General features: G+C 43.9%; 1 protein-coding gene across 1 annotated transcript in view; it reads left to right on the top strand.

Moving 5' to 3' along the window:
- Positions 1 to 15,816, top strand: part of EREG (epiregulin) — a 51,831-nt gene that overhangs the window by 17,659 nt on the left and 18,356 nt on the right. Inside the window, exon 2 of the mRNA XM_030192487.1 lies at positions 15,155 to 15,244. Coding sequence (XP_030048347.1) covers positions 15,155 to 15,244 — 90 coding nt within the window. The remainder of the gene's footprint in view (positions 1 to 15,154; positions 15,245 to 15,816) is intronic.

The raw sequence follows: 15,816 nt of genomic DNA, 5'->3' as shown, positions 1-15,816 counted from the left end.
ACGTTAGAAGTCACCGATCAAGAAAGGGATCTAGGTGTCGTGGTTGATGATATGTTGAAACCTTCTGCTCAGTGTGCTGCCTCGGATAAAAAAGCAAATAAAATGTTAGGTATTATTAGGAAAGGAATGGAAAACAAAAATGAGGATGTTATAATGCCTTTGTATGGCTCTATGGTGCGACCGCACCTCAAATATTGTGTTCAATTCTGGTCGCCGCATCTCAAAAAAGATTTAGTGGAATTAGAAAAGGTGCTGAGAAGAGTGATGAAAATGATAAAGGGGATGGGACAACTTCCCTATGAGGAAAGGCTAAAGCGGCTTGGGCTCTTCAGCTTGGAGAAAAGACGACTGAGAGGAGATATGATAGAGGTCTACAAAATAATGAGTGGAGTGGAACGGGTAGACATGAAGTGTCTATTTACGCTTTCCAAAAATACTAGGAGACTAGGGGGCATGTGATGAAACTACAAAGTAGTAAATTTAAAATGAATCGAAGAAAAATTTTCTTCACTCAACGTGTAATTCAACTCTGCAATTTGTTGCCAGAAAATGTGGTAAATGTGGTTACCTTAGCGGAGTTTTAAAAAGGTTTGGACGGCTTCCTAAAGGAAAAGTCCATAGACCATTATTAAATTGGACTTGGGGAAAATCCACTATTTATGGAATAAGCAGCATAAATGTTCAGTACTTTTTTGGGATCTTGCCAGGTATTTGTGACCTGGATTGGCCACTGTTGGAAACAGGATGCTGGGCTTGATGGACCTTTGGTCTGTCCCAGCATGGCAATACTTATGTACTTATGTAATGACCACTTTTTTTTTTTTTTAAATCCCACCCTCCCCAGATACATAACTAATATTTTCCCAGCCCCAAACTACTCGTCCAGAAATGGCTATTAAGAATTAACTGTCCAACCTGCCAGCTAAAATTCCAGAGCATGTAACTGAATAAATTACAATGTTCTTAGATCTAAAGTATTGAGAAAGAGACCATATTTTAGTGTTTAACTGTTAACGTATTTAAGGGGTCCATAGTTTAAGAAACTGTTTCTTTGCCTTGCAACATCTATCTTCCACTGAAAGGTGTTCCATTCGCGATAACGCATGCATCTGATTGTGTCATTGGAGCAATGAGGGTGGTGATGATGGTATCCATTGGAGCAAAAGGCATCTTTTTGCTATCAAACAAGCCTTACATAGAAATAAGACCACAAGCCTTATGTAGAAATAAGACTGATTAATAAGAATCCCTTCCTAGGCAGCAATAAATCCCTTAGAGGAAAGGCATGCAGGCAAGCGATGACATTGTGGGGTTTGTTATAACAGGGAGGTCCCAGCATTCTATTTATTTATTTCTGTGCACCCTTTCAATCATAATGTCCGATTCTGAAATAGTCTGAGGATTCACTGAGCTATATTTGCAGGCAGATGTCCCTTACTATATGCATACAGTGTTCATTCCCATTTGTCTCCAGGACACCCCAGAGACACATATTAATCCTTCTGGAACATTTCTCTAAATCTTCAACCTTTTTCCAATAAAGATTCTATTGTGGCATCAATCTATTCAACGCCAATTTTAGAGTAAGTATTTGTTCCTTGACTTGCCTCTGTTTCACCCAATGGCCTAAATCCTCTAGGCCTCGTATAGATCTGTTATCAATGCTTTTAGCTGTTGAGCTCTGTCGGAGGCATCTTTCTGCAGAGTGCATTTGAGGTCTTGTAAAATTGCCTTAAGGTCCCCTTTAGTGAGTGACTGGAGCATGGCCAACCACTCCAGTCAAAATCCTCCAAATGGCGATGTGCCTTGAGTCTCCAACATGTCTTCCATAAGTGTCATGGCACATGGCCCGCCATGCTCCCCTACCCCACTGCAAAGAAATGGTGTTTGATCTCACCACTTCGCTTGCACGACATCACACCTTGACGCTGGATGTCCTGCAGCAAAGCCAAGCTTAGCTTGTATGAAGCCTCAGGCCAAAGTGTCCATATTCGGATGACAAAACTGGAAGCTTCCTTGAAAATATTAAAAAAAATTTTTTTTAATACATCTTTCATATTATGCTGATAAAGATGACAATAATAAATATTAAGAGCCTCATCTGGGGACCCTTGTGCTAAACCGCATTAAGCGCTAACAACATGGGGAAAAAGGCCTACACAAAATGCATTAAAAAGTTTTGCGGTAGTTTGCCTCTAAAGCGTGTGCTAATTGAACGCTATTTATTTTAAAATATTTTGGGGGAGGGCTGTAGCACAGGTACAGAATGGGCATGCAAGTGATTTCCGGCAAGTGCATTCGTATTAGTGCATGTTAACTGGATAACATGTACTTTAATGCAGGATCATTAAGCTTTTCCTATATGAGTTTGCAGATGTGGAATGCACTATCATTTGATGTGAAAACAATGCGCGATCTAATCAACTTTCGGAAATCACTGAAGCATACTACAACGATCCATCATAAAAACTGTAACACATTAACGCTTTATCTGTTATTCCGAATGTGACCTCTTCATACTGATTGCTTAATTCTATTATGCCACCCATGTTCTTTATGTAATACTAATTGTATCTTTTACTATGGAATGGTGATTGCCATGACGGAACAATGTAAGCCACATTGAGCCTGCAAATTGGTGGGAAAATGTGAGATACAAATTCAACAAATAAATAAATCACATAGTGCCTTCTAAATAGAAGGTGGTTCGTGCTCCTGTGTTATTTTATTTTTTTTGCAAGTCTCACATGTTCATGTAAAAACTGGCATGGGACCTGCAAAAAACCGCCAAAACAAACCTTTAATGTACTGCTGCAGTAAATCTGAGCTTAGTGCAGTAGGGTTCCTAGGGGGGCGGACACCCGGGGCGGTGCCCCGCCCCCCCCCCCCCGATGCAGCGCGGACCCCCCCTCCGGCAAAAGACCCCCCCCCGCGAAAGAGCCCCTCCCGGGTGCATGCTGCTGGGGGGGGGTGCCGCAGCGCGCGCCTGCTGCGAGTTTACTAACTTTGCTCGTTCGCTGCAGCTCCCTCTGCCCCGGAACTGGAAGTAACCTGTTCCGGGGCAGAGGGAGCTGCAGCGAACGAGCGAAGTTAGCGCTCTCGCAGCAGGCTCGCGCTGCGGCACCCCCAGCAGCGTGCACCTGGGGCAGACCGCCCCCCCTTGGTATGCCACTGGCTTAGTGCCCTCCCATTGGCACGCCCCTGGCCTACCTTTTAAAGGAAATTTCTCCCTCCCAAACACAGACAGCATTTCACCTAATACTACTCACATCAGCCCCTGCATGTTCCCTGTTCCACACCCCTGCGCAAACAGGATGTCAAAAAAGGGGTGGGGTGCGGCAGAAGGAAGATGCCAGCGCTGATGCGGGTAGTGTTAGGTGAAATGCTGTCTGTGTTTGGGAGGGGATACTGCCTTTAAAAGGTAGTCAGGGGAAGATGACCTGAAACAGAAGAGCTGGCAACCCCCTTCCTCTTTCGTTTTTCCCTGCACATACAACACCACCAGGTAAGCTCTGAGCCAGTTTAACCTATAAGGCCAGTGACATCACAGGATCAGGCAATTGGCACCCTTTATCTTTGGCGCCCTGGACCAGAGCCTCACCTGGTCATAGGTTAAGCCGGCCCTGCACAAAGGCTTGGATGTTACCACATGGTAATGGCCAAAAGTATGCCTGGTGAATGCAAAACCTCTGCATTGGGGGTATCCCTGAATTTTTGCATGGAGCTAACAGAAAAAAAGAGAGATGTTGCATGTTAACTGTATGATAGATAATTTGATGCAGTTAGCTATATCTCTTGAGGTGGTATTAACTATATAGTATTATCTATTGTCTAGAGTTAGGAGGGGGTTTTATAAATAGCACCAACACCGAAAAAAAGTCAGTACAGAGCGCTATTCTATAAACGGCACTGTGGGCTGAGTGCTGTTCGCACTTAGAGCCCATTTCCACGCCAGCTAAAACCTGGTGACTACTATAAATGCTGGTGCTCAAGTTTGGGCATTTTGGTGTAAAAATTGAGCTATTCTATAACTCCACACACAACTTTTTCTAACATCCATGACACGTTCATGCCCCTCCCATGGCCATCCCCCTATTGAGTTAGGTGTGAGAGCAGTAAGTTGTCATGCCATATAGAAAAGCATGAATCTAGAAGTATGTACAAATGCTAATGGCTGCCAATTTGCATCAATAATTGTTAGGACCTAATTATTGATAATTTGCACATGGATCTCTAATCGGCAGCAAAATCTCAGAGCCATATATAGAATCTGGGGGGGGGGGGGGGGGGGGGGGGGGTTAATGTGGAGCTAAACACTGAGATGCTCATTATATTCCTATGGGCATCTCAGCGTTTAGCACCAGTTGATTTTTAGTGTGAGCTAAAAACGCTAGCACATTAGTAAAAGACCCACTAAACAACGCAGCTTAGTAAATAGCCCTGCAAATAGCGTGGTCCATAATGTTTGTAAAGAATGCACAAAGTGGAAAAAAAATTCAAAATCTGAAAAACATCAACTAAAACTCATAAAAGAAATTAGCAAATGACTAGAAAGAGCTTGAACCACCGGATCATTGTTTTACTTTCTATAATAAAAATAGTTGAACAAAACGTTAGTCTCAGAACATGCTAAGGTGCACAAATAGATTTATGCCTTTGTTCATTTTGTACTAGAGTAGATATCCAGTCAATATTCAGCCAGTGGTGGTCAGAATTCTTTAAATGCTGACTGCCACCAGCTGAATTATGGCTGAATATTCAGTGCTGGCATGTATCCAAGTAATGGCACAGACTATATGGCTCTAGGGCTGCTGCCGGAGATTACCCGGTACTGCAGTACTCCGATAACTACGCTGTTAATTTAGGCTGTCCTGTTTGTTGCCCTAAGTTATCTGGTTTAACTGCTGAGACTCTGCACCAGCCCTAACTGGAGAGTGCCATGGCGGTCAGAGCTAATACTCAGTTGCATTGTCCAGTTAAATGTCACCGATTATTAGTAATTGGGCCAGATGGCACGATTTAAATGGGTAGGAACCTCTCCTGTTTGGTGAAATCATTTTCAATATGGACGCCTCTGTTTATGAGTGGCAGTTCAGCTTTCAGGCATGGGCATTTTAGTTGCAGGTGTATGTGCATGCGCCACTTAGTGGTCTTAATTCTAGGGAAATTTGGTAGTTAATAATGTATGAAGTGGGCAGTGTGAATCTGATATGAAGATGTGGGACTCTGATCTGAACATATGGTAGTTGTTTTTTTTTAAGGAGGCCTATCAGGAACATCTGCCCACAAAATTCAGGTTAACCAGGAATCTAGTCCAATTGCAGGGGTGTAGGTAGGTGGGGCCACAGGGGCATGGGCCCCCACAGATTAAGCCCTGGCCCCCTCTACTTTGTACCCGCCGCCGCCAGGTACCTTTGCTGGTGGGGGTCCCCAACCCCCACCAGCCGAAGTCTTCTTCAGCGCCGGTCAACTCCGGTGCCTTCGCTGATCTGTTTCTGACTCCTGACATCCTACGTGCATGTCCTATATGTAACCCCGTGCAGGACATGCACACAGGAGTCAGGAGTCGGAAACGGATCATCAGCGAAGGCGCCGGAGTTGACTGGAGCTGAAGAAGACTTCGGCTGGCGGGGGTTGGGGACCCCGCCAGCAAAGGTACCAGTCGGCGGCTGGGGGGGGGGTCCAAAGTGGCTGGCGGCCTAAACTGTGCCCTCCCACCTTGGGCTCTGGACCCCCCTCCAGCTGAGGTCTGGCTACGCCCCTGGTCCAATGTAATATTTATAGCAAAAATCCTGACATTATTATAGAACACAGTCTCTCTGAAAAAGCAAGAAAAGGCACCAAAAGCTAACAGTAATGGAAAATAGTTCATGCTTCCTGCGTAATACATTACTACTACTACTACTTCTAATGCCCAAATTCTATGTATGGCGCCTTAAGTTGTGCGTGCTAATTTGGCGGCTTGGCCAAATTGTGTGTACAACTTAATTGATTAACAAGCCAATTAGCACCAATAATTGGTACTTAACCAATTAGTAGCACTAATTGACTAGGTGTATTCTATAGCGTGGTGTGCGCAAATTCTAATGTGCACAAAGTGGGTGTGGCCATGGGCGTGGAATGGGTGGGTTCTGGGTATTTCAGAAAACTATGCACCCTATTATGGAATACACCTGACCTGGGTCTAAGTTAGGCGCAGGTATTTAGGCATGGTTTTAAGTGATCTAAAGGGGTACACCTAAATTTTAGTCGCAAGAATGGCACGTGAGCATGTTCTATAAACTACGCCTACCTTTAGGCGTAGTTTGTAGAATCTCACTGAGCATGTGGGTTTTCAGCATTGATTTTTAAGGCACAATTTATAGAATTTGGCCCTAAGGGCGTCTTTTTTACAAAGCAGCGTTACCGATTCTCAGTGAGGCAAATGAGAGGAAGCCTATTCCATTCCTGTGGGCTTCCTCTTGTTGCTGCACAAGAATCACTAGCACAGCTTTGTAAAAGAAGCCCTAAGCAAATAAGGTACTACGGAAGTGCATTTATTATCACACCTTAAATTTAATGCATGCAAAATATAATGCATTAATTAACAAGTTAACAGGCGCTTTTGCTACAGTAATCTGGGTTTAGCATATTCTAATGTGGGATTTTCCCACACACTAAGGTGTGCTTTTAGTAAGGTGTGCTGAAAAATGGCCTGCGGTAGTGTAGGCGTGGGTTTTGGGCACATGCAGGTCCATTTTTCAGCGCACCTGTAAAAAAGGCCTTTTTAAAATTTTTGGCGAAAATGGACATGCAGCAAAATCAAAATTGGTGCGTATCCATTTTGGGTCTGAGACCTTTCCACCAGCCATTGACAGAGCGGTAAAGTTTCACATGGTAACTGCGTGGTAATGACCTACGTGCATCAAATGCCACTTGGTGTGCGTCCAATGCGCGCATCCGAAAAAAAAAATTATTTTGGACATTATCGGACGCACGCCAAAATTGAAAAATTACCGCAAGAGCCATGCGGTAGCCGGACGGTAACTCCATTTTGGCACACGTTGGACGCGTGTAGACGCTTACGCAGCTTAGTAAAAGGGCCCCAAAGCTTTTTTTTGTTTTTGTTATTTTTGCAGGTCATGCTCTAATGTTCGGCATTAGCACGTGGTGCCTGCAAAAAAAATAATGCAGTAACACTTACCATCTTCTATTTTGGAGATACAAAGTGCTCCTTCATTAACACTTTATTATCCAGTTAGTGAAGGCTAATCGTAGTGCACTAGCTGAATAATGCGAGAATGCCCACACTCCAACCATTACACATCCTGTTCTAAGAATATTTTTTAACAATAGGGAACCTACGAGTTACCATGCACAAACAGCCAGAATACCACAAAATGCTTTAACGCATTCTGTGGTAGCCCATTAGCATGTGCTAACTATGTTAAGGGTCAGATTCTGTAAATGGCATCTAAAACCTAGACGCGGCTGAAAAAAGCACTTGGTGCTAGTCTATATAACATGTGTAAAGTTAAGCGCAGTGTATAGAATAGCACATAGGGCCGGTGAATGCGCCTACATTTAGGTGTGGCCATTTACGCCACTGAAAACCTGTTGTAATTACCTGTGCCTAAATGTAGGGGTGTGCCCCCAAATTCTATAGCAATGCGCATATATTTGAGTATTGCCCTGACACGTCCACATGCCTCACGTGGCCACACCCCGTTTTCAGCTACGCACATTGAATTTACGTGTGCCTTTTTTTTATAGAATATGCTTAAAAAGAAGCACGGGTAAATTCCAATTGCCAATTAGTGATGATAATTGGTTATTGGCCAATTATGACTAGCTCGTTACTCAATTAAGTAGCACACATAAATTGGGCATGCACCCAATTTAATGCGTGCTACTCGCCACACCTTATATAGAATCTGAGAGTAAGGGCTTACACTTGCTGTGAGGAATGAGTAGGAACTTCAGCAGCAATTATGAAATGGCAGAAGTGCTGTACCACCTTTTGGCACACGTCTCGATTAAGTTTCAGTATACTAAGAAACCCAGAATAATGCATGGAATTACTGAATATCTCATTATGAAATTTATTTCAGTCAGGTATTTGGCTTTAAGTGACACAAAACCATTTTATTTATTATGTTCCCGAAGATAATTAAGCGCACACTCAATTTCCTTGTAAAATTCATATTTTTATTTAGGGGCCCTTTTACTAAGCCGCATAAGCGTCTGCGCATGCCCAACATGCGGCAAAATGCAGTTACCACCCGGCTACTGCGTGGCTCTTGCGGTAACTTCATTTTTTTCCGCACGTCCGATACGCGTGTCTGAAAAATAATTTTTATTTTCTGATGCGCGTATCGGACACGCACCGTGGCATTTGACACACATAAGTCATTACCGCCTGGTTACTGCATGAGACTTACTGCTAGGTCAATGGTTGGCGGAAAGGTCTTGGACCCAAATTGGACGTTGCCGCACTTCTATTTTTGGCAAAAAATTTTTAAAAAGGCATTTTTTGCCGGTGTGCTGAAAAATGAATCTGTGCGCCCCCAAAACATGCACCTACACTACTGTAGGCCATTTTTCAGCGCACCTTAATAAAAGGACCCCCTATATACCTTATCAGGGAGTTAATCATGAGGATATTGTGTGAAGTAAAGGAGCTTGCATAAAGAGTAATTTTATTGCTTAGTGTTTCACTATTTATTGAAAAATTGTCACAGTACAAATGAGCACCAAAATGACTGATAGAGAAACAGAAAAACACAGTTAACATTAGGAGCAAATCTGTATCCAACCATGCAAAGAGGAAAACATTTACACTTGTATACACTCACCCACTCATCCTCCCTGCCCCCCCCCCAATCCCACACCCTCCCAATGCATAAAGTATAACTGTCTGGAATGACTCACAAATTAGTTAAGTATAAAAATCAACAACCAGCAGATCGAAGACCATAATGTTGAATAAAATCATCAGTAAACCCTTTCCACTCTTTCCTTCTGTCTCTCCCTCAACCTCAATGACCAACCCCAGCCTTAAGTACATTTCTCCTTTAACAAAAAGTTGTCAGAAAGGGCCTGAATTCTTAGAGCCTGAACTCTTATAGCCCCTCCATTAATTCTTTTACGAAGTGACGGTAAGCCCATTGCGGGCTACTGCAGCCGCCTGTTGGTAGTTTCTACCCCCAGCACATGCCACTTCCAGTGCCGTGGGCTACCGGTTACTACTGGGGTATCACGGAATCCCTGGGTGGCGGTACGTCCACCCCGAAATGGTCGAATGGCAAGTGCTTCATTTGCCTCACTTGCCGCACGGCCATTTCTTAAAAAAAAAAAAAAGAGCCTTTTACCCACTGCGATAAAAAGGGGGCCTCGGCGCACGTCAAAATCATTTACCGCAGCTTGGTAAAAGAACCCCTCAATTTTTAATCAAAGTTTAACCAACAACTAAAATAAAGGTTATTAACCCTCTCTTCCCCCTCCCCCCAAAAGCTCTCTACCCTACCAACCTAAATCATAACCCTGATACTCTCCCAGCTATAGGAACATCAACTTCTCCCATCAAAGTGCCCAAGGTAACCTTCCCAATATATTCAAAATTTGGGAGTAATTTTATTCCTTAATGATACTCTAGAGCTGTTCTACTTGTGAATAATCCAATTACCAGTAACTCTTTCTCTCTCTGTCTTGGTATTTCAGCTAGGTGTGTAGAGTGTGATGTAATAGCTGAAGGTCGAAGGCCAGATCTTATGCAAAGTGGTCCAGTTACATTAGGCTGTATTCTTTTTATAGACCTGTTGGCATGTTTGCTCAAGTATTAATTCTTGGCTTATCGATTGCTAAGACTTTTTTTAAAATCCTTTATAGTAATGTTTTGTTGCATGTTTTCACAGCGTCACTTTTCTTCCTTTCCTGCCTTCTCCCCAATCTATTTTTTTATGACCAAGATAATGGCACAAGTTTTAAAACAATAAGGCTAGCCCAAGAGTTTGTTATGAAATGGCAGGAACAGTTTACCTGTGCTCCAAAGTATCTGAAGATTACTGCTCTGTGCCCAAGGGTGGACCAAAGTCTGGGATAACCTGGCTATGAGTGGCACACCCAGAGTCTATCAATTAAATAACAATTGCAGGTATTTCTTCTGTGCCCTGATACAGACTGGAACCAAGCTTCCAGCACTTAAATGGCAATTATTCCACTCTTTGAGCTTTAGGTATTTAAAAAACATGAAAGGCTGGTTAGTCTGGCTGCAGAAAGCAACACTTCACTCATAGAAGTTCCTCACACAAGACTGCTACCTTTTTATTAGCACAATGAAACTCCCTACATTTTTTTATATTATGGAACATTTGATCTTTTAGTCAAATTAATATGAGATTTGCTTTATAGATCAAAAGCAAATTAAGAGGCTGTCTTCTTTAGTTCATGTTGGTTATTAATACAAAATGGGCCCGATTCAGTAATTGCCACCCAAAGTTAGACACCGTTAACATCAACACTAACCCCTGAATTCAATTGTGCATGCAATTTAATTACATAAGGCAATTAGTGTCAATAATTGGCCTTTTAACAAGCAGTTATTGGCACTAATTAGAACTTACGCATATAAATATAGGTGTAGGATCTGTACCTAAATCTTACAAGCTACCCAAAAAAGGGGGCATGGAAATGGAAGGGACATGGGCATTTCGGAGACATGTTTCTGAGTTATGTGTGGGAGGGAGAGAGGAGACATGATAGAAACGTTTAAATATCTCAAGGGCATTTATGTACAGGAAGAGAGCCTTTTTCAAATGAAGGAGAGCTCTGGAATGAGGGGGCATACGACAAAGTTAAGAGGGAATAGGCTTAGAAATAACCTAAAGAAGGGGAGGCGTGGAATGGCCTCCTGGTGGAGGTGGTGGAGTCGAGGACTGTTCCAGAATTTAAAAAGGCATGGGATAAGCATGTGGGATCGCTTAGGAACAGGAAGAATTGGGGATTACAGAGGATGGGCAGACTGGATGGGTCATATGGCCTTTATCTGCCGTCATGTTTCTATGTTTCTAATTATAGAATGTGGGGGGTTCCACGTGTAAACTTAGGTGCGGGCGTTTGCACCACTGTTTTGTTGGCGCAAATGGTGGTGCCTAAATTTACGCACGACCCCTGGGCATAAGCACTTCTATAAAGCATGCCAAACTGGTGTATACAATAGTGCTTTTTTTTTTTTTTGCTCCATGTATAGAATCTAGTCCTAAGCACCAATTCTATAAGGGTCTCTTAGTGCTAAGCAACCTTTATAGAATTTTTATAGAACCTTTGTAGAGAGGATTCCCACGCCCAACTGTGGCACAAGAACTTATACCTGCTGAAACCTGATGTGAATTCTCACACCCAATTGATGGCAGTTGAGCACGGAAATCCAAGTATTCTATAACATTGCACCTAATTTCTAGGAACACCCCTGACCTGCCCATGCCCCTCCCATGGTCACAACCCCTTTGAGTTGCATACTATGGAGTCCTTTTACTAAGCTGCAGTAAAAAGTGGCCTGCAGTAGTGTGGGCGCGTGTGTTTGGTGCATGCTGGGCCATTTTATACCACGACTAGTAAAAAAAGCTGTTTTTTAATTAGGCAGTAAATGGCCATGCGCTATAATTAAAGGTAGTGGGTGGCTATTATACTGCCTGAGCCCTTAGTGCCACCCACATGGTAATCATGCAGTGCGTGCCAATGTGAGTGCACTACAATTACCACCAGGAACACCCCCGTGGTAGAAAATAGAAATTATTTTGTACCCTGGGAACCAGTGAGCGGCAACTTTTGGAATTGCCACCGGGCGGTAGCGCTGATTTGGTGCATGCTACCCTCGCGTTACCCCATCCCTGCTTTGTAAAAAGACCCCCATGAAATGTAGGCACCCGTGATATAAAATAAGGTCTAGGGTAGATGCGCACACAACTCATAAAGTCCAATAATTGATTGGTGGCACCTAATAAATTAGTTTCTGCCTGTATCTGGGATATATGGCCAACTTTGGGCACCCAACTTAGAGGGAACCTTTTATAAAATCCTGGGGAATATGACTACTGCATTTATGGTTTTAAAGCAGTGTTCCTTGGTAGAGGAGCGTGAATGACCATAATCCATGCTTAGCGTTAGGAGCCAGTTGTCTGGCTGCTGAACACCCCCAGTATATTGTGCAAGCTCCTTCATTGTGCCCAGGAAGGGTTAACAATTGTGTTTGACACCCCAAATCAGTTTAGAATGTTGGCTCCTCTGTGGGTCTCATTTGTCTACATCTAGTAGTGAAGCTCATTAGAAACCCACTTGCAATCCATGAATCCCTGGCTTAGAGTGACACACAAATGATTCAAGTTTCCTGTAAAACATCACAGATTGTTAATCCCAATATTTTTTTCTTGTCTTTGCATTTGATCATAAGGGTTTTTTATTTATTTATTTATTTATTTTAAATTTTCATTGCATTTACCATAGTGCCAGTAGGGAAAGGTGATTTTTATTTGAGAATATTGAAGATGTTGTACAAATGTACTTTTGTGAAGTAATCTTCTGGAATTTGATTGGGGAGACTTTCCTGCTTATGGCCTTCTCCTAAAGCCAGCCAAATCGGTATAATCGAAAGCCAATTTTGGCCGGCTTCAACTGCTTTCCGTCGCAGAGCCGGCAAAAGTTCAAGGGGGCGTGTTGGCAGTGTACCGAAGGCGGGACGGGGGTGTGGTTAAGAGATAGCCGGCTTCGGCCGATAAGGGAAAAAAAGAAAGCTGGCCCTGACGAGCATTTGGCCGACTTTACTTGGTCCCTTTTTGTACACGACCAAGCCTCAAAAAGGTGCCCCAATTGACCAGATGACCACTGGAGGGAATGGGGGATGACCTCCCCTTACTCCCCCAGTGGTCACCAACCCCCTCCCACCCAAAAAAAAAATTAAACATTTTTTGCCAGCCTCAAATGTTATACCCAGCTCCATGACAGCAGTATGCAGGTCCCTGGAGCAGTTTTAGTGGGTGCAGTGCACTTCAGGCAGGTGGACCCAGGCCCATCCCCCCCACACACACACCTGTTACACTTGTGGTGGTAAATGGGAGCCCTCCAACCCCCCCCCCAAACCCACTGTACCCACATGTAGGTGCCCCCCTTCCTCCCTAAGGGCTATGATAGTGGTGTACAGTGTGGGTAATGGGTTTTGGGGGGATTTGGGGGGCTCAGCACACAAGGTAAGGGAGCTATGTACCTGGGATCAATTTGTGAAGTCCACTGCAGTGCCCCCTAGGGTGCCCGGTTGGTGTCCTGGTATGTGAGGGGGACCAGTGTACTAAAATTGCTGGCTCCTCCCACGACCAAATGCCTTGGATTTGGCCGGGTTTGAGATGGCCACCATTAGTTTCCATTATCGGCAAAAACCAATGGCGACCATCTCTAACGCCGGCGATCTCTAAGGGCAGGCCAAATGTTGAGATTTGGCTGGCCCCGACCGTATTATCGAAATGAAAGATGGCTGGCCATCTTGTTTCAATAATACAGTCGGGTACGCCGCTTGACGGGGCCGGCATTAGAGATGGCCGCCCTTATAGATGGTCAGCCCCATTCGATTATGGCCCTCTTTGTGATGTGGGTGGAAGAGCATCAGTTAAGCTTGGCTCTGGGCCAAATGTTATGTGGTAGCTGAGCTCATGGATTCAGGAGTGTATGTTGAGAGGCATGATCTACACTCCGAATGATCTACACTCTATTTTAGACTGTGGTGAGGCTGCATTTGTGATATCTGTGATATCCATAGATATAACTGCAGACTTTGACCTTGTTCACCACTGTCTCTTGCTTTCCAGACTCTTAGCCATAGGTTTAGTCTACAGGTGGTTCACTTCTTTTTCTTGCTGATTGGGCTTTGACTGTGCCACTATTCTCCACTACTTCTGCCTCTCTTCCATTACCATGTGGTGTTCCCCTCAGGGCTCAGTTTTGTCACCTCTTCTCTTTAATATATTCCTTAGACCTCTTGCTATGTCAGTCCAAGAGTGGTCCATTAAAACATATTTCTATGCTGACAATATTCTTTTGGTCTCTACTCAAGATCCTTATAACCCTGACTTGTCTGTTTTTCAAACTTGTTTAGATTCTGACACCTGATTTTCCTCTCTTCTTCTTCTTAACCCCTTGAAATCCATGGCTTTACAAATTACTGGTCAGCCCCTGCACCTATGTCTTACTCCAACAGTACATGATACCCCACTAACCCTGGTGGATTTCTCCAAGTACCTTGGATAATCTTCAACTCTTAGCTGTCCTTCAACCTCCCAGTGACCTCAGTGGTTAGGTCTAGTTTTCTGGCTCTACACTACATCCAGTCTGTTTGTAGTTATCTTGATGAAGCCACATGTGCAGCCCTTCTATATTCTCTTGTACCATCCTGGTAAGACTACTGTAGTTTAGTTTAATAACATCACTTATGCTGGGTTTTCCTCTTCTCTCCTTAATAAGGCTACAGTCTGTTCAAAATATTTCAATTAGATCCCTCGCATATGCTCTTCATGACCATGTTACCCCATACATGGCCCAACACGACTATGACTTATAGAATTCAACACAAGATACTAACACTATCCCTTGAGGTTCTGCACTCAGGTATTCCATCTTACTTATCCTCCCTGACTTCCCCGTACACGCCTTCTCACTCTGTGTTCCTCCTCTGAACACCACTTTCCACTCCTCCTGTCTATTGCTCTTGTCTCAAGTCCATATAGCACTTGGATTTTTTTCTGCATTGCTCCCTCCTTGACCTCTTTGAACATTCACTTAGGCTTTCCATAAGTTGGCAGTGGGTAGACCTCTCGGTGGGTAGCAGTGATAAGCTCCCCCTCCGTACTCTCTGCTGCTCTACTTCTTTTTACTTTCTGATCAGGGAGTTGTAGTTCCACTCCTCCTCTACAGGTATTACATTAACTGCCTTGCTATCCCTCATTGAAAGGTGATATAGCAAGCTCTTAATAAACATAAGTATGACTGTCAACAGTGACAGTCTGTACATTGTACTTAATACCATGACGTATTGAAGACTGTAGTGAAAAAATATCAAATGTTAATCCCAATGAATAGCAAGTAAGATTAGCCATTTTTTTTTTTAACGGTTCATACTTTTTTTTCCCCTTAGGATTTTATCTGTTCCAAATTGCTTTTAGTACAACAGTGGTTCCCTTATGCGGAGATGGTGATACAGCAGACAACTGTACAACAGCTTTAGGTAAGATTTACAATTCTACTTCTCTGTCATCAGAACTAGAGCAGTAGTGGTGTGGGATGAGGACATCATGGCGACCGGGCTGTGGAAATGTATGGTTGGTTATATGACTAAAGTCATCGTCAGAAGGCCGTAGTAGTATATGTGGCAGAAAATGGTTGCAGATACAAAGGGTAAGCTGAATAAAACTATGAGAAGAAAGAAGCAAACCAATGCTAGACCTTAATCATATGGCAGACAACATTCATAGCAGCTGTCCTACCATTTAGTTAGGTGCAATTGCCTTCAGAGTGTTGCAAGGGTAGTAGGCACTATAGGTTAACCTGAAGCTTTGCACCTTCCTCAACCAGGGCGGCTGATAGACAAGCCGGGCCCAGGGCAGGGCCGCCACAGCTGCCCCCCCCCCCCACTCTGGACACAGGTGTTGCTCCCCCACTTGGGACGCTGCCGCCCCTTGCTCGCTCAGGCCACCACTGCCCCCTACCTTCAGTGCTTCTGTTCCTCCTTGGCCTCCAAGGGGGGCCCAGCGCTGGGGTCTGTCTCTCTCCCCCCCGCTCCTGTGTGCCGGGACCAGG

Source organism: Microcaecilia unicolor, chromosome 2, assembly GCF_901765095.1.
Source record: "Microcaecilia unicolor chromosome 2, aMicUni1.1, whole genome shotgun sequence".
In the NCBI taxonomy this organism is placed as follows: domain Eukaryota; kingdom Metazoa; phylum Chordata; class Amphibia; order Gymnophiona; family Siphonopidae; genus Microcaecilia; species Microcaecilia unicolor.
Note: the sequence above shows the minus strand (reverse complement) of the source record. Positions and strands in the feature narration are given on the sequence as shown.